This window comes from Pezoporus occidentalis, unplaced genomic scaffold (genome assembly GCF_034315485.1).
Source record: "Pezoporus occidentalis ecotype Australia unplaced genomic scaffold, CSIRO_AGI_Poc_V1 ctg10, whole genome shotgun sequence".
Classification (NCBI taxonomy): Eukaryota; Metazoa; Chordata; class Aves; order Psittaciformes; family Psittacidae; genus Pezoporus; species Pezoporus occidentalis.
The window spans coordinates 7194588-7216742 of NW_026912779.1; the positions used below are offsets into that span (position 1 = coordinate 7194588).

A 22155-nucleotide genomic window follows, 5' to 3' on the forward strand; every position below is an offset into this window, starting at 1 on the left:
TCTATTTTTTTTGTGGTGTTTGTTTGTGATCTTAAATATTACGACATTGAAAGCTAAAATTAATGTAGCATATTTAATTCCCTTTTTTATTCATATAAGGGCACTGATATTTCATAGGCCTTGAAATAGATAAAAGGTGTAGACTTACAGCCTGGGATTAGAGACAGAATTTGCATCACCTGAACTGTTATTTAATCAGATTCTACTTCCCCATAAACCTAATTGGAAAAAGAAAAAGAATAAGACACACCTGAGATGTTAATTATATCACTTTGTGCCCTGAAAGGTGCTGAGTCTGTTGGGAAGCATATATGGCAGAGGTGCTGGGACTGTTAAGGGGAAGAAGTCTACTCCGGTAAGTTTTCTTGTCTTGTCTTTATCACAGCAGGATCAAGATGATCAGTCACTGTCTGAACAGATGATGTGTTTTACAGGGTTTAGTTTTGCTGTGACAGTCAAGGAAGCAATTCCCAAATGAAGACAGATTTTGGTGGGAGGGGGTTGCCAGAGAGTATGCTCTATATCATTGTGCTGTATCTGTCGTGGTACTATGGGTGAGAGAGATGTAGGAAAGTATTACTAACCATTCTTTCAGCCTTCTTCTGGCTTGTCCTAATCTCTGTCTTCTCCTTGTAGATATGAACTCCTAGCCCCTTATCATGACCAATTTATCTTATCACTACATATTCATGATTAATCTGTAATTGAGTTATCCTTGCAGATGCCTTAATGAAGCCTAAAAAAAGACTGTTTCACACAGAAATGAGGCAGTCTGGCCTAGGAAAAAACACCAAAAGACAAACCTAGGAAATCTGAGTTCTGATGGTGAATCTGGTATAATTGTGAAGCAAAGCATTTTGGTGTTTTAATCTTTCTGTGTCATTCTAGTCAGTTAAGGGGCTATTTTCTTGACCAAAACTACTACTGTCTTATTAATTGAAATATGTAGTAGAAGGCTTCTTTCAAAGGATATAAAAATCAAACCTGGTTATAAATGGACTGCTTTTTCAGTTGGTGTACTCCATAGTGTATCATGGAGGTTTTCTGCAGGTCTTAATGGAAGTTTCAGCAGGCCACCTCTGAAATGAGGTGAAATGTAGAGGGAAAGATGCAGAGATACTTCTTTTAAACACATTTCAGGTCTATGTTAGGTAGGGACCAAAAGATTTCCTACTTTTCCATTGAAGATACACCACTTTGCAAACCACTTCAAAGGAGAAAATACATGCTAGGAAATCAATACATGACTAAGACAAGTTTTCAAAACCAATGCAGTGTGTTTCCCTTTACAGTGGCTCACTAAATATTTAAGTTCTACATGCTCAGGCTGTAGGCTGCTTTTTCTGTATATCACTTACATTTCATTGCTGACACAGTAATTTTTTCTAGTTAAAACACTCCAAGTGTTTTTATTCTCCCAGCCTTTCATCCTTACTGTTTTCCAAAATGGATATTATAATACGCTTTCCTTTAATCTCTCTCAGTAATAATTGTAATCATTTGGGGAGGAAGAGATTCTATCAGATGCTGCCAGACACTCTTACGCTTTCATGTTTTGCCACTAAAATCTGAAACATGAGAATTTGCTGCAGCAAAGACACTATATGTGAGTATTTCCTCGTGTCTTAGAAGCAAGGATGTATGTTAGTCCTGGTTAGTAATTTCATATGTGATTAAAACCTAACTTGTTTTAAAACTAGATGAATAAACTTTATAAAAGTCCATTTCCTCTTAGTTATAATAGCATGCCATTTATCCTATTACTGGCCAAACTGATTTTAAAGAGACAGTTCACTTCAGTAAACACCTGTGCACACTCTGTAGGATAGAGCTAAATATATTGTTTCTAGCTCTAGGTAAAATGTCATTTAAACACTGAAACGTTTTCCATTTCCTTGCAGGATTAATGTTGTTTCTATCATGCTACTTATATAAGAAGAGATTAAAAAAAAAATAGAAAAGAAAAAAAAGCTGTTCTGTTCCACTCAGTGAAATACTACTTTTTCAGCCAATACACTCTGAGCAAGATGAACCTTGTAATTTTAAAGATTACCCTATTTAAATTTTCCAAGCATTTTATTACTCTAAACGGAGTAACGTAGCTCTACGTTCAGTGTAACCAGGAGGAGAAACTCTAATGCTCCTCACTGGGAGATGTTTAAGAGGTAATGTATCTTTAAGTGTCTCCGCCTCTGAATCCACCCACTTCTTGATAGCTGCAGCAGCCTTGTTGACTCATAGAAGCTGTGTTCATACAATAGCCAGCAATGAGACGTATTCCTCAGAGATTTTAAGAGCACACGTCCTGCTATGTATTTCGCGATCTAGCCTGCTGGGGCTGAAGGTATATGAAAGAAACAGTTTTAGGTTTCTAAGGTATTGCAAAAGATAGATCTTCCTCTCATCCCGGAAAATCCTGACAGACCAGTTGGATATCTTTCAGGCCTTAACCAAGAACTTTATCTGCTCGTCCCACTGTCTTTTTTGTAGTAGAAAGACCTGAGATACCCTTAGAGAACTGGGAATCTGACTAATTTAAACAGATGGCTAATCCCAATGCTGTCTGCAATGGACATCTACATCACCATCATCAGAAACAGAATAACCTCTTAAAAAGTGGAATCTATAAGAAAAATGGAATTACGAAAGGAATGAAGGTAAGGTTTAATTGTTTACCCTAATTGCCTCAATATTGAAAACAAATAAGTAGTTGCACCATTACTTATTAAGCTAGTTTCATGGCAGTCTTGGTCTCCATTGAACAGGTTGCATGGATTGGGTTTATATGTTCAGTTTTACAATCTTGGGACCTGACACTGATTTTTTTTCTGTCATCCTAAACTGCAATGAGAGTTGTGAATGCTCCAGCTACTTACTGCTGGTCCTGCAGATTAACTAGTCTCTAGTTCATATCGAACACAACAAACACTTGCACGCTGAAATGCAGTAGTTTCCTTCTTAAAGCTTAACCAATGGTGGAGTTGACTTTATGTTGCATTAACCACTAATGGAATGCTGTTTTATCAATTTAAAGTGTGTGTGTGGATTAGTTTATAAAGTGTGATTTATTGCTGTACAAGTACAACCAAAAAAAAACCACATGCAGGGGAAGCTATCTTTTCTTGATGTTTACGTTACTGCAAGGTTGGTTTAACTGATGCCTGCACTTTACTGACGCCGGCCCTCTCCAGTCTTGTACTGCTTAAAATCCGAGCCAGTTTGCTTCCTAGTTTCTCAAGCTGTTCTCTTTGAAACCAGTGCTCCTCATTTACGTGGACGTTTTGTAGCACGGTTGGCAGGTAGCAACCTAAAGAATAAACCACAAAACCAAAGGTTTGCCTCTGCCAAAAGAGCCCAAATCTACAGGTTGTCTGTCTGTGATGCCTGTTCTGAGAACCTACAGCCTGCCTTGAAGTGTCCTAATTCTGGATCACGATGTGGTCATTAGTAGAAAGTCTTGTAGCGACGAGCAAAAGGCTGGCTTTACAATGGGGTGTGATGGTGAGAGGGGAGAGGAGAAGGTTGCTTCTGGAGCCTGAGCACTGACCTGACCATCCCTGCTGAAAGCTTTAGACAGTGGCTGTGGTGAGGGCTCCACTGTTTTAGAACCAAACTGCTATCTTATATCTTTCTCGAAATGGGGCTCTCACACACCTAGCACTCTAATGAAGGCACACCCAGTGTCATGCTTAATGGTTGTCTGCTTTAGGTGTCTCCCTTGGTACCGGTGTTTCCCAATCTTTGGCTTGTGTAGTAGGATGAGGAAAGCAAAAATGTTTGTGCAATGATTGAAAGGCCTTTCTTGGGATTCACTTCCAGAAACCTAATCTGGCATCCTTTTATATGTCATCATTTTACGTATTAGCTGTTTGCCACAATGATGTCTGAAATCTCTGCTTTCACTTTGAGTGGCAAATTTCAATAAGCCTTGCCATTCAGTTATTGCTAACCTTCTGCAAGTGAGCAGTTTTGAAAGCAGTAGACTCCCATGAGGGGATTAGTTAGAATACCCTCCTTAATAGGAAAGCCGTGGCTAGAGAAGTAAAGAAGAATATTGCTGAGGGTGAGCAAAAAGGAAATAAAGATTGGCCTGAAAGGGGTGGCAAAGAAATGGAAGAAAATGTTAGTAGATGTATCTGCTAGATTTGTAAGGTCTTACAAACACCATGTGGTTGAAGGAAAAGAGTCTTTACCCTGCCATGTGATGTGTGAAAGAAGCACTGAACCACTGACAAATACCATCCATGGCTGAGGAAGTGGTGAGGAAGTGAAGCCGTAGAAAGTTCAGGAGGCTTATCGCAGGCAGATTTGGTATGTCCGGGTCTAGCACTGTGTTCTGAATTACATGCCATTTCACCTCTCTCCTGCTTCAAACACAGATTAGGAAAGAAGGAAACAATAACAGACAGGAGTCCTGTATGAACCAGGAATCTCATTCCTGGTAGGAATCTCCCCATTCCTGTCTGGTCTGTTTCTCCACCCCAGCTGCCTCACCCTGTTGGGTACTTATGCTTTATCCTATTCCACATGAACAGATACTGTTCCTTCCTACCTGAGCTGTTTACATGGCATACTGCTCTAGGTGCACCACTTCACGCAGTCTTCCAGGGTGTTTGTATTTGCAACACCTCGCTGAGGTGTGCTTCCCACTTCACAGCTGGGATCTGAAGAGTAGGCAGTATGGCAGCTGGGTGCACAAGGAATTCTGTGAGGGACCAGACCCAGGTTTGTCATGATTGCAGTCATCCTCCCTCCTCCCTTCTCTTTTGCTCTTTCTCCACCTTGACCCAATTTCCCCTAGCACTTTCACACACATGTACACACACGTATATGTACTTTGCTGCTTATTGAATAAATTAATTCACTACTAAACACCTTATATTGGAGGTGAAATACAGTGCTAGGATATTCAGGGGACATGACTGATGATGCTGGTTCTAGCACTGAAGACTTGTGGCAGTTCTGAAACTCTCGGGGTTGGTTACAGCTGTGTTTCTTTGCAAGGAGGAGAGGCGAGTGTTCTGGTTTGAGAGAGGCAACTGGTGGTACAGAGGCTGCAGCAAGGGCATGGCACAATGAAGGCTTCTAAGCCAGTATTATGTAGCAATAGCTGCACACAACTGACTGACTGGAACATCAGGCTTTGCAGAAATCTGCCCCATAAACCCTTTTTTCTAGGGAGCCCACAGGAAGCACTGGCTTCAGGAAATGTTGGCTTTGGAAACGCTGCTTTGGAAAACACTGGCGCAGGAACAATGTGTTTCTCATCTTAATGATGTAAGGGCATTTTTTGTGTCTCTGAGTGCACGACAGAAAAAGAGAAGCAATTCTGATACAGCAAAACCCCCAGGTTACCAAAGAAAGGATTTTGTTTAATGGTTTGGGGAAGGCAATTAGGGATGATCAAATGTGGGCGAGTAGGGAGGTTCTCTTTGCTTCTAGCAAGCTGTGGCATACCAAGGACAGGAAAGGAGGTATCCGAGTGATAAAGAAGCAGGGAAGCATCCTACCAGAAGAGATACTGCTTTTGTGGGGAAAGAGATCTACCCCTTTGGGGTGGGACTCCTGGTTGGAATAGCTTCTGTGATTATTTTAAGTCTGACTCACTCAATTCTAGCTGATAGCACAGATTCCCACATAGTAATGAACCCAGGCCTAACCACATCCCCACAGCCATGCATCCTTGTATTCTTTATAGCATATATCCTTATAGAAGCCTTCCAATACCTAAAGAAGGGCTGCAAGAAATTCGGAGAGGGACTTTTTACAAGGACATGTAGGAATAGGACAAGGGGGGATGGCTTTAAATTGAAAGAGGGGAGATTTACATTACGTATTAGGAAGAAGTTCTTCTCAATAGAAGTGGTGAGACACTGGCACAGATTGCCCAGAGAAGCTGTGGCTGCCCCATCCCTGGCAGTGTTCAAGGCCAGGTTGGACAGGGCTTGGAGCAACCTGGTCTAGGGGAAGGTGTCCCTGCCTGTAGCAGAGAGCTGGAACTGAATGAACTTTAAAGTCCCTTCTAACCTAAGCCATTCTGTGATGCTATGATTCATTGGAAGGTGGTCCACAGTGAGACATAAGCTTTGGCTTGGTTGAGCGCCATGTCTTTCACTTCATTAGAGCTTTTAAGACATGTTCTTTCAGAACTTGTAGCCTGGACTTGCTTTTATCCAAAGCACAGTTCAATAGGTAACCTATTTATTCATGCAATTGTAGTATTCAGGAGAAGGTACTTTCCTAACAATGGTTTCTTTTGCTGTTATGTTGCTGTTGATTGGGTGTCCATTGTAGAGAACATTGGATTTTTAAAACAATAAATATGTTTGTCTAATAGAAACATTTTTTCCTGAAGTACACATGCAGCAATTTTTTTGATAGATCATTTCCTCGGATGCCTTCAAGACAGTGTAAAGCTATTTGCAAATTCACTTTTTCTGTTCTGCACTAAGAATGGCATTAGCTTGCATTGAGAATGGCACTTCACTTGCAGTGAACAGCACTAACAGCCTTTTCCAGGGCTTTCAGTCTCCCTTCTGGAAGAAAAAAAAAGAGCTTAGGAATTAAGTCAAACCTTAATACCAAAGTAACATCTGCCCCACTTATTTGACAGCCCCAAAATGTGATAGCTTCTGCTATTAGGGGGCTCTACAGTTCAGAAGCTGGTTATATTTACCCTCTGTCCTGTGACATCTGGACCCCCTCCTAACTGTTCTGCTCTGCTATTGATTTGGTACTCCAGTAGCTGTCTTAGTACCTGTCATGCTTTTGGCTCCCCTGCTTTTCTTCCTCCTCTTTGTGCACTCCAGTGTCACTCACTCCCTAGTGGAGATCTTAAAGAAAACATTGGTTGTTTAAAAAGAAAGTCATGAAAGGAATATGCCATGCAACTGTTCTCATAGGATTCATTTTCTTGTATGCTGCAAATGCCCCCTGTAATTTCTCTGTGCTCTGTCCTCTCACATATACAGATAGCTCTTATTTCATGCAGTGGTTAGTGCAACTGGGGCGTTTTGGGTGCAAACTCAATACAAATGTTAATGAGTCCTGTGGGGAAAATATAAGCTGATTCCCACAATTAGAGTCACGTGATAAGGTTTATTAATGAGAGAAGATCAAGAAGAGAGGATTAAGGCTGATCAGACACAGCCCTTCCGAATGTTTGCAGCCTCAGCTGCACAACCATAAAGTGACCTACCGACAGAATCACCTTCTCCTGAAGTATCTTCATTTCTTGGTGTTGCTTTGGGTAAAAACAAACTAAAAGGGGACTTTGCTGGCCCCAGCTTGTTTCATCTGCAGCATGTAAACCTTTTGAACCTGTTCCACTCGCATGTATTAGTGGAAAGCTCAATCTTCATAAGCCCTCTGGGTTTCATAGCTGTAGTGATGACAAGTAAATAGAGAGAATTGGTTTCCAGTCAGTTCTCTACCAGTTATTACACCTGTTGCTTCAGCTGCACCACAGACATGACCTCCTCATCCTCAGTTCCTGCCTTCTCTGGGTTTCGAGCCCCAGAAATTTGCTGCTTTGTACCGGCACTCTCAGCTAATAATCACAGGTCTCAGATCCACACCCTTGTTTCTGTCATTTACTCTGCTATGTGATGAGCTCAATGCATTGGAAGCAGGAAATGTTGAAGAAGTCTTTCTGCAAACTGAGATGTGACAACTGTGTAGGCACGTTAAGCATTGCTACAAGAGTCACTGTTACATGTGTGTTGTATGAGACTTTACATGCAGGGTTAGGGATCACATGGCACAAGAAGTTTCCAGTAGGGATGGACTCACTACCCTGTTAACACGTGAAATGTCTTAATCTAGCTAATTAAATTTGGGTAGTTTGAACCCTGCCTATATGCAAAACCAGCATATAGTGCTTTGCTTTGGCTTGGAAGACTGAGCATGTCAGGTCTTTAAGGACAGCCTCCTGTTAGTGCAAGAACATGAAACAAGTCAATGTATTAGGAGGCTGGCTCAGCTAAACAGATAACCCATGATTAAGCTCCAGTGCAAAAAAAAACACCAGTATACAAAAGGCAGAAGCAGGAATTGGGTTATGAAATAGGAATTTTCAAACATTTCAGGGGCATGAAGGAATGGTATTAGGAAATACAAAGCTCACCCGGAGTCAACATTTGTGAGGAACATCAAGGGAAGCAAGAAGAGCTTTTACGGCTACATTAGTAGTAAATGAAGAAACACATGAAATGTGGCTCATTGCTGAATGGTGTGGGTAACTTGGTGACTGCAGACACAGGTAAGGCTGAGGTATCCCATGCTTTCTTTCACCACTGAAGTCTTCCCAGCCTCTTTGTTGTCAAACTACCAGTAGCAGAAGACAATTGAATCCTGGATCTATTGAGAACTCTCAACCTATACAAGTGAACGGGATCAGAAGGAAGCATCCAAATGTGCTGGCTGATGTCATAGTGATATCACAGGCTACCATATTTGACAGATATCAAAGTCCATCCCTGATAAGTTCAGAAAGACAAATGTTTCATGTGTTTTCAAAAGACAGGATAACTTTTAGGAAATGTAGTTTCCTATAGAGGAAGTTAAGGAATAGCAAGCATGGTTGTGACAAATACAAACGATGTTTGTCTGACTGTCTTCTATGATGAAGTGACCAGATTTGTGAATGAGGGCAGAATGATGGATGTCATCTACCCTGACTCTAGTAATACTGTCCTCTTCTGCTCCTTGGGACATTACGGTCTCAATGGGTAGACTACTATATGGGTTAATAACTGGCTGGATCATTGGGCTCAAAGAGTAGTGGTTAATGGTTCATACTTTGCCTGGAGGCTGGAGAGGTTTCATATATGGGGTAAAAAAAGCATCAACATACAGGTAACAGCACTGGGACATGTTGCTCTGGAGCCTACATCATGGAGGCTTTCAGGACCCAGCTGGGAAAAGCCCTGAGCACCCTGCTGGGAATTTGGTGTTGAGCTGCCTTTGAACACAAACCAGAGACCAGCTGAGGCCCCATCCATCCTAAGGGAGTCTGTGACCCCTTAGCATGAGGACACAGTATTTCTTTGGTGATAGTCAGCTGCAGTGATCTAAAAATGGACAGAATTGAACCAGAACCCCTGTGGGGCTTCTGTGGGTAATTACCTGGCAAGCAGCTTATTCTTGCTCAGTAGAGACAGTTTGTAAAGAAATCCTTGAAGTGGGTAGTCTCATTGCCTGTCAAGTATGTCCCTTCAGCATGAGAGTAAGCTACCTTTGCAAGTTGTAAACAGCAGTCTAGCTTTCAGATACAGGCAAGATAATGTGCATTTCCTATCTACTAGGTCAGCCAGGGACATAGCTGACTGCAGTCCATTGCAGAAGCAAGTTCATGAATATAATGGGCAATAGGATAAGATAATGGCTGTTTGGGGACTACCTGCATCTCTGTGTGAGCTGGCAGAGGCAGGAGCATGTTTATAATCCTCACCAATGTTCCATCATTTTCCCAAATTCCACCCCCTTGCTTAAGGCACCATTTTCACTGAGACTGGCAAAGCTGGAGGTGCCCATTTGGGATTGTGGGGTGTAGAGCAGGGAAATTTAGAGGCACATAATAAACACATATAGAAAAAGGAGTGAATGTATCACTACAATAATGCTCTGAATTGGGTGTTCCATTCATTCTGTCAGGGAATTAAACCACTCAACCAGCCAGGCTCCACCAGTAGATGTTTTATTTGATGCTTTAAGCCCTCAAGATGCTGAATGTCAGCCTCCATGCTGGCTGATTCACCAGATGTGTTGAAACAACACATGCCTTCAAAACTGGAGCAGTGTTTATGGTGTCAAAGAAGGAGATATTCTACCACCAATCGATTTTGTAGTGTTCCTTGGTGTATGCCCGTTATCTTCCTGGAAAAAATAACAATGAGGACCATCAATATCAAAAGGACCCAGCATAGCATAATTCTGCAGTACAGCCTCTGGGATTTACATTTACATTAACTCCATTTCCCCTGGAGTTAATATTCTGGGAGAATTTCAGTGCTTACCATATTTCATTCTGGAGGTGTTGTATTAAAATCATACGGGTTTTGATTATGAACATTCTGGCTACTTAAGACAAAATCTGCTTTAGTAAGATGTGAACTCCAGTGTTCATTATTTTACTACTGGTTAGCTTATTTAATTGTTCCTTCAAAGTCCCGTTCATTCTTTCAATCAAACCATTAGTTTGGGGATGTTAGGCAATGTGGAATATCGAATCTATCCCTAGCCCTTGAGCACAGTCTTGGCTATTATGTCCAATAGAATGTATTCCTTTGTCACTTTATTTGATGGGGAGGTGTGTATTGATGAATGAGTTGTTCTAAAGCTTCAGTTGTGCTGTGCTGCTTAACATATTTGGTAGGTTTTGCAAAAGCCAGTCCTGACACCATATCCACTGCCATGAATTCATATCACCACTACCTCGACAGGGGCATGGGGCCTGTGTAATCAACCTGCCAGGTATTCAAGGCTCACTGACCTCATTCTATCTTTCCCCATAGCCTATATAATGCCCTTAAATGTAGCTGTGTACAAATAGCACAATTACATGTATATGCTTTATAAGTATGCAATGACTATTGAAAGCATTAGCAAAAATCTGTCACCACCTTCCAGGGTAGTAAATTTTTGCTGACTTTTTCTATAAGAGTAGTTATGTTTGGTACAATAACTGCAAGTGGGGGGTGACTTTATTCAATTCTCTATAACCTACAGTCATTCTTCAAGTGCTGTCTGGTTTTTGAACTGGTCAAATAGGGTTATTAAAAGCAGTCATGTGTTCCTGAACAATTCCCACTTGCTGAAGCACCTGAATGGTTTGAATCATTTCCTCTTTCCCCTCTGGAATATGGTAGTGTTTTACAGTTACCACCTTGCAAGCATGGGAGGCACAACAGGATCCCACTTTAGGAATCCATGCAAGATGGCTATGGATCAAATAGCAAATCCTGCTTGTGGAGTCTCTTGAATTAAAAACAGCCATTTAAAGTATCGTTTGTCTTGCCAACAGATCAATACCCAAGATAATACTCTTTCCCTGGGGCAATTAACGCTATCCTAGTAAATGGAATGGCGTTTCCTATTGCTAAGGTAACCTTAGGTCAGAGGGCAGGGGTCACATTTCCTCCATCTCCACAGATCTGTGATGTGGCTTCTTTATTATTGCTATTACTGTGTAATGCAGCAACTTCAGCTCTAGAATCCATTACAGCTGACACGTGTAAAATCCCCTCAGACTTTATGGTTAAAGGAATATAGGGGTGTCAGTCCCTCCCACACTAAGAGGCTACAGTGGCAGCAATTTGGGGGGATCTTCCAGACCTTCATTTCTGCTGTTTTGGCATTTTCCACTTCCCTGCCTTGAAGTGGCAGGCAGGGTGGAAGATGGAAACAGAGTTGGTGTGGCCAGGGGTGGATGGCTTTTTTGCTTAGGAGCTAACTTTCGCCATCAGCAAAACATTTCTGGTGATGTAATCCCATGTATTTCTGATTGTGGGACACCGGCTTGGACAAGATTATTCCACGTTTGTTTCCTCATCACCTGCAATGTAACTTCTTGGTTTTACCAGCTTTCATTTATTCACCAGCCACACGGATGGTCCCAGAGTTACAGCCCCAGTTTCCCTCAAGGTATTTGTTATGGCACCTACATGACCTGTATCATTTATGACTGCTGGTATAACCAAGGGTTTGGCTGAGGTGGAGGTTCCTCTAGAAGCTGCAGTTTGATACCTCTTGTCTGACTGAATCCCATAATCAATACATGAGCCATCGTTGTTATCAGAATGTTCCCAGGTACAGCAGAGTGAGATGATGATCAGAACAGCAAGCAGTGAAAACAAAAAGCAGCCATCAAGGAGCACTGGACATTAACACACAGTAAGGTAATCAAGGCCCATCATAAGCACAGAAGCCTGCCGATTAACAGCTCAACAGCAAAAATAACTGTAAGTTTGAACTAGTACATTCCAATCAAATCTGTCTTAAACCCTTCGTGCCCCACATCGAGTACCAAAAAGGACTGACATGTTTTAACCCCAGCCAGCAGCTAAGAACAGCACAGCTGATCTCTCACTCCCCAGCTCAATTTGTTGGCAATACACACTATCAGCTGTTCTGCAGTATCTTGCAGCCCATAGCACCGCTCTGCTTGAGTAGTAATTCTTGCACAATTGCCTTTGCATCTCATAAAGTTCTGGCTTCCTTTTCCCTTTCTCTTGTTTTACTCCATAATGCAACAACTTCACAGTCAAGAGTTCCAAGACCAGTAACTAACAACCATTCCAATCTCCCTGTTAACTTGTGAGAGGAATCCAGTGCTGTTTTCCATGGCAATCCATACATAGCCATTTCAGTTATCTGGGGGATAACCACCACCCCATCACCTATTTCAGGCCATGCTTCTGACAGCGCCCACATAGGCAGGAAAGTAGCCACTGAGGTTCAGCACTCAGTATTGGACCATCCAGTGGAGACGCAGGTACCATGGAAGTCTGTGCTAGAGGATGACCAAACCTGCTGTTTTCTCCTGTATTTCAGGGATCAGTGTAGGTGGAGTTTGCCCCTGTGCTTTGATCTGTCCTACAGCATGTCTCAAGCATGTGTGATTCTAAGTCAATCACAGGCCTATGCTATTTAAAGACAGATTTTCCACTTAACCAACACACACGACTAAACAACAATTGGTATGATATACGTGTGTTTTCTAACCTTCAGCTGCAGGTCATTTGACTATATTTATAATCCTTCCCACCAATTTTCCATTATTTTCCCACAGTCTCTATAAAACTGGAGTTTTCACCAGAATATTAGCTAACATCACGCCACCTCTCAGAGCTTGCTGTTTGCAAATGTGTGGTGGGGATTCAAATCCTGTTTTATAGGCTATGAGACATACAGATCCCTTAATTTATCATAGAATCAGAATGGTTTGGGTTGGAAAGGAACTCGAGATCATCCTGTTCCAACCCCCCTGCCATGGGCAGGGATGCCTATGCAGGTCAGTTTCTGCTGCCACCAGAGGTATGAACTCTCTTCATGGCTTGTTATTTTTAAATATCTATTTAAAGAAACTTTACTTCTGTTGTGGCAAGGTCTGTGGCATTACCCAGCAAAACAGGAAATTAAACCTCCCTACAATGACCAGTGGCTCGGCCAGAGAATTCCTGCCATTCCTGGCAGCGAATTTTTCCACAGGAAACACTTTTAGAAAGCAATCAAGCCAGACGTCTTGTGAGACTGTTGTCTGAGGGCTGTCACTGTGGGATGGATGTTGAATTGGGAAGGAAAACGTCATTTAAGGAGAAGAGCAGGCAGCAAGAACCAGCTGTGCTGTGTGCCAGACTGAAGAGGAGCTGGGGTATATCACAGGTTAGGAGATATTAATCACAGAATGGTTTGGGTTGGAAGGGACCTTAAAGCTCATCCAGTCCCAACCCCTTGCCATGGGCAGGGACACCTTCCACTAGACCAGGTTGCTCCAAGCCCTGTTCAACCTGGCCTTGAACACTGCCAGGGATGGGGCAGCCACAGCTTCCCTGTGCACCCTGTACCAGTTCAGCCAAACATCTAAAGCATTCAGTGTGATGTCTTCACTATAAAACTGCAGGGAGAAGAGCCAAATTCCCAGGGCAGGTACCATCTCTGTGCACCCGTGTCTTAGCATAAACCTGTTCTGGCCAGGTGACTCTCTTCCTCTTGTAGCACTTTGAATATGTGGGAGAGCAAACAGTGTAGTGTTCTCTGTTCTTCTGACCATCTCAGTCTTAGAAATTATTCAGCTGTACCCTTCCCTTTGTTCATTTGGCCAAGCACAGGCTTTGACATGTGCTCTGTCATTCCCCCTCTTCCTACAGATCTGGTTTTTTCCCCTTAGCCTACTAAGAAGTGAGGATTTATAGGAACATGGAACTTTGCAATGGGGAGCTGAGACTTTCAGCCATTTCAGCTGACATCATGCTGCACTCTGCTTCCTCCAGGAGCTTCCACTGGAGTTTCTGCTTCCCTGTCGCTGCTGCTGATTCATGCTGTCTGAAGTGCTGCCATACTTCCCTCTCTGTGACTCACACTTGTCTATCTGAGGCTTCAACCTGGGTAATCTTCTCGCAGCCTCAAAGCTGTCAGCCTGCAAGTGGAACAGCAGCAGCCATTTGTACATTCTTAAGCTTCTTGGGGCTGTTCTTCAAGAGTGCCTCAGTCTGGGCCTGTGTTTCAGTTTTCTGTCTATTACTTGTGTTTCCACAAAACTTTGTGCTTGTATTCCGAAAGACAAATCCAAGTGTGTCTGAAAGACACATTTCTCCCTCTGTGGTCCCCAAGCTGAGCTTCCTGATGACAAAGGTATCTGTGATCAGGCATTTGTGCACACTGTTTTGGGGGGAGATCTGTAAAGGTCACCCAAGCCAACAGCCATGTGTCAGTGACTGTAGTGATTTAGATGGGAATCCTGGGGGCCAGGAATGTAACTTGAGAAATACATTTAATACCACCCATGTTTGTCACATTGTACCTTATTGTCAGCTGTGCCCTGAAAGCATCCCAGCCCCTTGATGTGATCAAATACATCTCCTACTCAAGCCACCTGCTGATCAGCCTTGAAATCTCAGATACAGACTCCAACAATGAAACAATTCAAAGTGAATGAACTTTTGTTGAAGGGATTTCATGGTCCAAGAAAGCATTTGAAAAATCAATGTATTTTTCCAGCTTTTAAAGATCATGTTCATGTAAGTTCATGAGTTTGAGTTTTTGAACTTCCAGCATCTCTTGACATCAGTCATGCTCAAAGAGAACTTCTTACTTTGTCTCTGGCACAAAAAAACGTGTGTGTGCACATGTCTTGGTGTCCTATCTTCTTTATATAAGGCTTTGCTCTCCTGTGCAGTTCTATCCTTGCATCACTGTTATACAAACAGCATTTTGTTTGCATATGTGGGTGGTAAGATTGTTTGGGAGGTTCTAGCAGGTGCCAGGGTGTGTTAATCCCAGAGGAAAACCTTCTCGGCTTTTGTTGCTCTGCTTTGATCGTGAAGGAGACAAACCCTGTTAAACTGTTTTGATGCAATCTCCACCCCTTTTCCTCTCTTCTAATCACAATTATTTATCACCTATGGGCCATCATCCTCAGTTTCTTTCCACTTGCCTTAGGTTACAAGAGAACCAATTGTGAGATTTTTATGAGTCTTTACATGTTGCATTGGTGCATCGGGGGGGTGAACATGTAAAGGGTGTTACAAAGTAGATTCAGCTTTCTCTGTGTGTGCAGTTTCATCCCAGGTTAAGAAATACACAGTTACGTTATTAAGTAACCCAGGAAGAATCCCACATGGGTGTAACTTGTCTATTGATAAGTTTTGGTTTTCAGTGGAATTCCGAAATGGTGTCTCTCCAAGTTGAACTCAGCTTTTGCTTCTAAAATCTAATTCTTACCCATCATCAAGCAGGAACAATTACAGATTCCAAAGCAAAAATGATCATTTGCCAAATTCTACACCTTTTAAAGAAAATAGTTAACATTTTCACTTTTCATTCTGTGACAAGTATGCTGCTCTATATGCTAAATCTATTTGCTTGTTCTCGAAATCCACACATGTTTTCAAGGGATGGAAAGCTTATGAATTCTGTAATCTATCTTTATTTTCAGATGTATATGAATGGATCTAGTATATTGGCATACAGTAGTGTGAAATGCTGGATATGTTGTGTACATTAGTAAGACTTGGCAAGATAATTACAAGTGAGTTTGCGTCCTGAGACGGGAGACGTGATTTGGGAACTGAGGAGTAGCATTAATAAAATTCAGTTTCACTTGTGTTAAACCTTTTGTCCCAGGAGACGTGTTATTTATTTCATCCCTCAAAAGGAGTTTGTTGGCCTCCTCACATCCATTGCTCACCAGTGAAAGCTAAAGAGATAAAATTCTGCAAAAAAATTACTGTCTTTAAGCAGAGGTATACAGGATCAAGAAGGGCTGCAAGGAGGCTGTTGGGTGTTTTTGTATGTCCAATGTAAGGATGGATAGCTTACCCAAAGTCCTGGCCTTTGGGTATTGATGCTCAGTGTAGTAACCCAGCAGTGGACTTCTCATTATAGCAACAGTTTCCAGCATGAAGTAATGTCTGCAAAATCCCTCCATCTCCCTCCATGTCTTCCCAATGCACGCTGTCTACCCGAGCACACACGTTCACCCATCCATTTCCAACAAGCTTTTCTCTGCATTTCATTAGCATCTTGGCTCTTCTTAAGTTTCTGTTGTGACAAGAGAAATTTCTTTATTGCCTTACTATATAAAGGAAGTTCTGTCATCACCTCTTTGATTTGCTAAAGAAACCACTGTGGCTTTTACATTAGAGATGCATCTCTGAAGGTTACGCAAGAGTGAAAGTCAACAGACTCACTGCTAGTAAGGAGCAAGACGGCATTGCCGAGCATGGCAGGTCAAAAAATGGAGCTCTGACAACTTCCATCGCACCCCTAGCCCAAAGTATGCATTAATTGCTGGGATTTAAAATGTAGGTATGAACTTTGTTTTCAGCACAGAATAGTTAAATCAAGCAAATCAGAAGGGGGAAAATCCACTTTACCCATCAATAGGTGGAAAATACTGTAAAATTTGCAGAAATAAGGTACTATCGGAATTTTTTTATATCTGTGATTCAGTATGACTGGAAAACTTTTCAAAACTTTTCTTGCTGTAGGCTGAGAATTATATAGATTTATGTAAGTAAAGCAAAGCAGGTTTTTATTTCATCAGTATTGTATCAGAGACTTCGGCTGCTTTGATTGTTTCACTATATACCTGGTGAGAAAGAAAGCCTTGTAATCCTGTGATTTTGTTATAAAGGTATTAACATTTACAGGAAACAATATTTGATTCAATGACAAGATATGCGGTTGTTTAGCATATCAGGTTGGCTTGTCTTTATTCCCTGCTGAACACTTTATAGGTGTCAAAAATGTATGTGGTTCGGGAAGGGGAGTGTTGTATGAGGGGAAAAAAAACCCACATATGTGGTTTGTTCTTTCAGCATGGTATCAGTCAATCTTGGTTGGTTTTGGCTTCATTTCCTATAGAAATAAGACTTATTTAATGATACTATCTGTCAACTCCTTAATGACTTGTGAACTAGTCAGCTGTTTTCAGACAGATCTGACAAAGGCTTATCATCCACTTTTTCCTTAAAGCAAGAAGCTAGGCACAGGAGAAAAGCCCTGAACATTCCCTGTTGAAAGAGAAGCTGCAGCATGAATTCATTCCTCCAGTACCCAAGAGAATCTGCAGTAGAAAAGAGATTGGATCTCCGCCTCAAATAAGAAGGAAGTTTCTGTCAATATGTTACTTTATTTGACACCAAACTCAGTCAACATAAGACAGATGTAGAAACCCGGAATTTATTATTCCCAGAGTTCAAGGTGCTCTCTTTATTCTGCTCTAATTCATTTCTGCATGGTGCGTATCTTACAATTGAATTTCTCTGGAATTGATTTAGGCTGTAAACTTGCTGAGATGAAGACTTTTTTTCTATCCTCTTGTAAAATGCTTGGTACACATAGAAGCAGTATCTATTAAATGTGCCTTCATTCATAGGAATTTTCATCAAAGTTTGCCCACTTTTTCCAATATCACTGATCTGTTACCAATATTGCAGTATTACCAGTAAAGCAGTTGACTTACCTCCTATTCTAGTTGCTGCTAGTAAGTCAGGATAGAAAAGTGTATCTTAGTCTTATTTCTCATGGGACGTTTCTACTCTACCAGTCTAGCTACAGATGAAAATTGAGTTCAAGTTAAATGTTATACTTACCGTTTCTCAGTAATTCAATTCTAATTCAGTCATGCATCAGTTCTTCATCTTTAAAGGAGACTGGTCCAAAAGTGAGCAGATTCAGACTCATCATTTCCATCTGGCTGGTGTTCATCCATTTCACAAAGGCTGCATGATTTCAGTTAATCTACTGATCAAGTATGTCACCTACTCAGCAATGGCACCCTAGTGGGAGCTGTATTTCAGGACATCAGCATAACAGAAAGTGGAATGGATGCAAAAGACAGAAGTGGAATGTATGCATACCTTTAAGTCTGGCAAGTAGTTTCTGTAAGCTTCTGAAGGTTGGCAGTTAGGCATTTTAGAAAGCTTTGACTGTATCTTCGTTAAGATTTAGGTAATCGTAGTTAGAATATTTTGTTTTTCAAGGCTACCCATATAATAACTTGAATAGTGTGGAAAGCCAGCTTTTAACCAGATATCCAAAGAAGGTTTTTGCCTTAAAAATGTAGTCTAAAAGGCTAACAGAGGATGGTTTGAGGGTTCTTTAGTTCTCTTGTTGTTCTGAGTTTTGCTGGGGAAGCTAATCAAAATACCTCCTCACCCTGATGCTTCTCAGTAAGTAACCACCATGACTGACTGACAGTGATTTGTTTGCAGACTTCACCATTTGCTGCTTTTTTCTATCTTCCTTTGTTCCAGCCTTGTACATCTCCCTGGCTTATGGATGACATTTCAAGGTTACGTTTAGTCAGCGTTGTGCAGCGTGTTGCATTCTTGACTGTGCTACATTCCCTTTTAGCTGTGTGTCTAAAAAAAACAGGCCATTTTCCACAGGACTCAGGCAGGGTTTGCAATGCAGCATTTCAGCAGAGGTATGAGAGATGAGCATCAGTCATGTGTAGGCAATTGTATTTGTCAGCTATACCTCCTTAAAATAGGAATGAGCTTTATCCATGAGATCATGATGACAGCTACCAATTCTGGTGATAAATCTTTGAGTGCAATTTCCTGAAACTATTGGTAGAGGCAAATGAACCAGTATTAATTTCAATGGTATTGGAGGAAAAACTTCTTTCTCTAACTTGAAACAACTGCTGGAGTCTTGTTTCTGTATTAGCCTCCTTTAGCCATGGTTAAAACAAGCAGACGCACCTGCACTTTACCTATTCACGTGTTCTGGCAGATCATTGCCAAACTGAACATGAGTTTGTGATTTTGGGTTTAGCTGGGTTTGTTCAGCCTATGTTGTTCAACATGTAAAACTCAGAAGAGTACATAAACAACATTGTTTTAACAATTGAGTAGATAAGAACATTGTCTTTGAAGACTTCGAAGCATTCTGTGTTTTGACAAGATAATTAAACTGGGAAAAAAAAAAACATAAAACCAAAATGGCACACACACATGAGACATTGGAAGGGATGGATGTCCCTAAAGCTGCCAGAAATAGGTCCTTATGTACGGGTACTGGCCACTTTTGGAATAGGAATATTAATTTCTCAGCTGCATGATATCTAATTTACCTAATAGTGGTTAGTTTCACATATTCAGATTACTCATCAGGTAGATACAAGAAACTTGAGTGTCATAAGCCAAGCAGGTTACAATTATGAATAAACAGTTTGGTTTAGATCCCATTTTCACACCTGTTAAGAGAAAAGCATACTTGTGAATCAGGCATACCTGCCTGGCACAAGTTCTGATTATTCAAACGGCAGTGTCCCGGGCAAGGAATCATAGCTGAACTTTTGTAACTCCTCACTTTGAAGGCAAGTTCAGTAAAGTCTGTATAAGCAAAGGGAAGGGACAAAGAGCTCCCTCGCAAGTGACAGGGTAGAAATGGAGGAGTGAGATAAAGCAGTGGTTGAACTGGAGAGTCCGGCTTGCTGGGTTGTCCCAAGGAGCCAGCTTCATTGAGCAGTGCGGTAGTGCTCGAGTGGAGGGAGGTGGAGCTGCCCCAGGGAGCAAAATGCACTGTGAGAATTAGGTCAGGGGAGTGCCGAGCTCTTTGGGGGTGCCGGCATAGCCGGAGGCTAGAGAGAGAAAGCCAAGGGGAGGTGAAAGGTGGATGGGTTGAGTCTGCGGCAGGTGATGTCAGCCAGGATTAAGGCAAGGAACCAAGGAATGGTGCGAGGAGGGGAAGATGTAGATCTGTGAGCAGCTGCAATCTCAAAAGAAGGGTGTTGACTTATCTTTATTTTTAACTTCCTTTTTTTTGCACAAAGAAATAGGACTGGCAAGCGTGTAACTGCAGAAACATGAATTATCTCACAGCCAGCATGTGTACTGGGTAACACGTAGTACTCTGCAATGAAATGCTTTAGTGTTGACTGAGCGTTTAGTTAAAACAAAAGCAGCAGTGCTTGCCACGGCTGCTACTGCCAGCTTCTTAGCTTACTGCCATTAAGAGAATTCTAGCATAACCTTTCATGTAACTCTTTGCAACACTCTTCTTCTGTTTGTGCTCGTAAGAGTGCTTTAATCCATTCATTCACAATTTTTTTTTCTAAAATATCACAATTTTCTGTCTAAAATTTCACAATTTTCTGTCTAGAATTTCACAATTTTCTTTCCAAATCCAAAATTCTGCTGTAGTGTTTCTGTGGAAGCATTGTCTCCTCTGCAGTCTGTCTCTTTAAGATACCAGAAGCAGATTTGAAGGCTGTGTGGGGACTGAGATGGATCCTAGAAAACAAGGATAGGATTGCAGGTTTCTGTGTAGGAGTGCGAGTCTTTCACATTATTCTACTGAGGTCTGTAGCACAGGAAACACTTAGCTTTCATTCCCTGCAGAAACACAGGGACATCTATGGAATTCCAAAATGATTCAGCTCTGCTCTGCAAACTGAGTCAGATTTTTGGAACGGCTCCCACAGAAAGTAAAAATCTCTCAAAACTCTGAGGTCTGGCAGTGCAGGAATTCTCATGTCAAATCTATTCTATCTTAGCATGTACTTATTCTCCCAGAGGTTATATTCTGTTTTAATGCAAATGATCTGTATGGTGTGATGCATCTGAGTAAGAGTACTTTAAAGATTTGACATTCCATTCCCATCAAGATGATAAGTGATAAACTGAATCTTAAGCTGAATCTTAAGTGTCAAGTGATAAGCTGAAACTTAAGCGTAATTATATTCTTATTTTCTAAACCTTCCTGCATATCATCATTTACCATTGCACTGTCTGACAGTTGTACTTTCAATTCTCTAGGTATGGTGCAGGCCCCAATCTTACTGCTTGGCTGTCCTCAAGGGATTTTGGCATAAAATGGATAGATCTAGCCAAGCCTATCTTTTTGGGCAATATGTCTATAGTAGAATCCCAGTTTGAATACGCTTCCATTGTTTTTCTTTCTGAAAAAAACCTTCTGATAGGTTTTGTTCATTAACAAATACTGGGTTTTACTCTCATGCTTTGGCTTATAGTGATTCTGTGAGAATAAAGCAGTAACGCTTGGTAAGGCAAACCTGCAAGTAAACTACCTGAACACGGATTTATGTTGTATTTAACATGAAGTGACATAATCTCTCTTCACACTTTTCTCCAGCTCTTCAGAAACAGGTATAACTTTTTGTTGGTACCTTTCAAGGTCCCTCAGGGAAGCCAATGCCTTTCACTGTCGATTTCTATATCATTTACGCACAACAGCTCTGATGGGCATCATTATACTGAGCACTTAGCTTAATCTGAACTGCCTTAACCCTCCTTTCATCCAAAAGTAGAAATGTCCCATTTATTTACCTTTTAACTTGACTTGTGGGATTAGACCCTAGAAATGGATGGGATATGTATTGCCATCTCTTTCTGCATGGATGGAGGGAAGACTCAAGCCAGACCACTGCTCTGATTGAGCTGAGCCCAATTCCAGTGTCACTGCAGCTTGCAGAGGGAAGGTATAGCCAAGGTATCTTGCTTTCATAAAACTCGTTGTCAGGAAGCAGATAACAAGCCCGCCAGCTCCTGAACAAGCTGTGGGCCAGGATCCCCTGCATGTCACTGAGGCAAGACCTGGCATTGCAGAAATCCCCTGACACATGGCCTGACCTACTTACTGGCAGCAGAGGACATCATGTGTGATCTCCTGCCAGCCTGACGTGAAAGCACTGCTGGTTAAAGAGAAGAGTAAGAAGCATGATTGGAAACATCAGGTCCTCCCATGATTCAAGCAATTATTGGAACAGGTAACACAGGCTAATGACATAGATTAGTCTTTGCAGCTGATAGTTCTGTTGTTCTGGAAGCAAGATTCATCTTTTTTAGAAGTTTCTCCAGGGCTGCATTTCCTGAGTACTGAGTTATGCTTTCAATGGAGCTCAGTGCCTTAGCAATATTCCCTCACTGATAGACCCAGGATTCTCCCTCATGAGACCATGCT

At 41.6% G+C, this 22155-nt stretch overlaps 1 protein-coding gene across 2 annotated transcripts in view; it reads left to right on the forward strand.

Annotated features, from left to right (window-relative positions):
- The first annotated feature begins 278 nt into the window (after positions 1-278).
- The window catches only part of SPTLC3 (serine palmitoyltransferase long chain base subunit 3), a 95582-nt gene continuing 73705 nt past the window's right edge, over positions 279-22155 (forward strand). Inside the window, exons 1-3 of one of the 2 annotated variants that reach the window (XM_062610640.1) lie at positions 324-355; positions 1902-2344; positions 2491-2657. In XM_062610640.1, coding sequence (XP_062466624.1) covers positions 2544-2657 — 114 coding nt within the window. In that variant the 5' untranslated portion in view covers positions 324-355; positions 1902-2344; positions 2491-2543. Of the gene's footprint in view, positions 356-1901; positions 2345-2490; positions 2658-22155 lie in introns of both variants that reach the window. The other variant, XM_062610649.1, reaches the window with a different exon arrangement.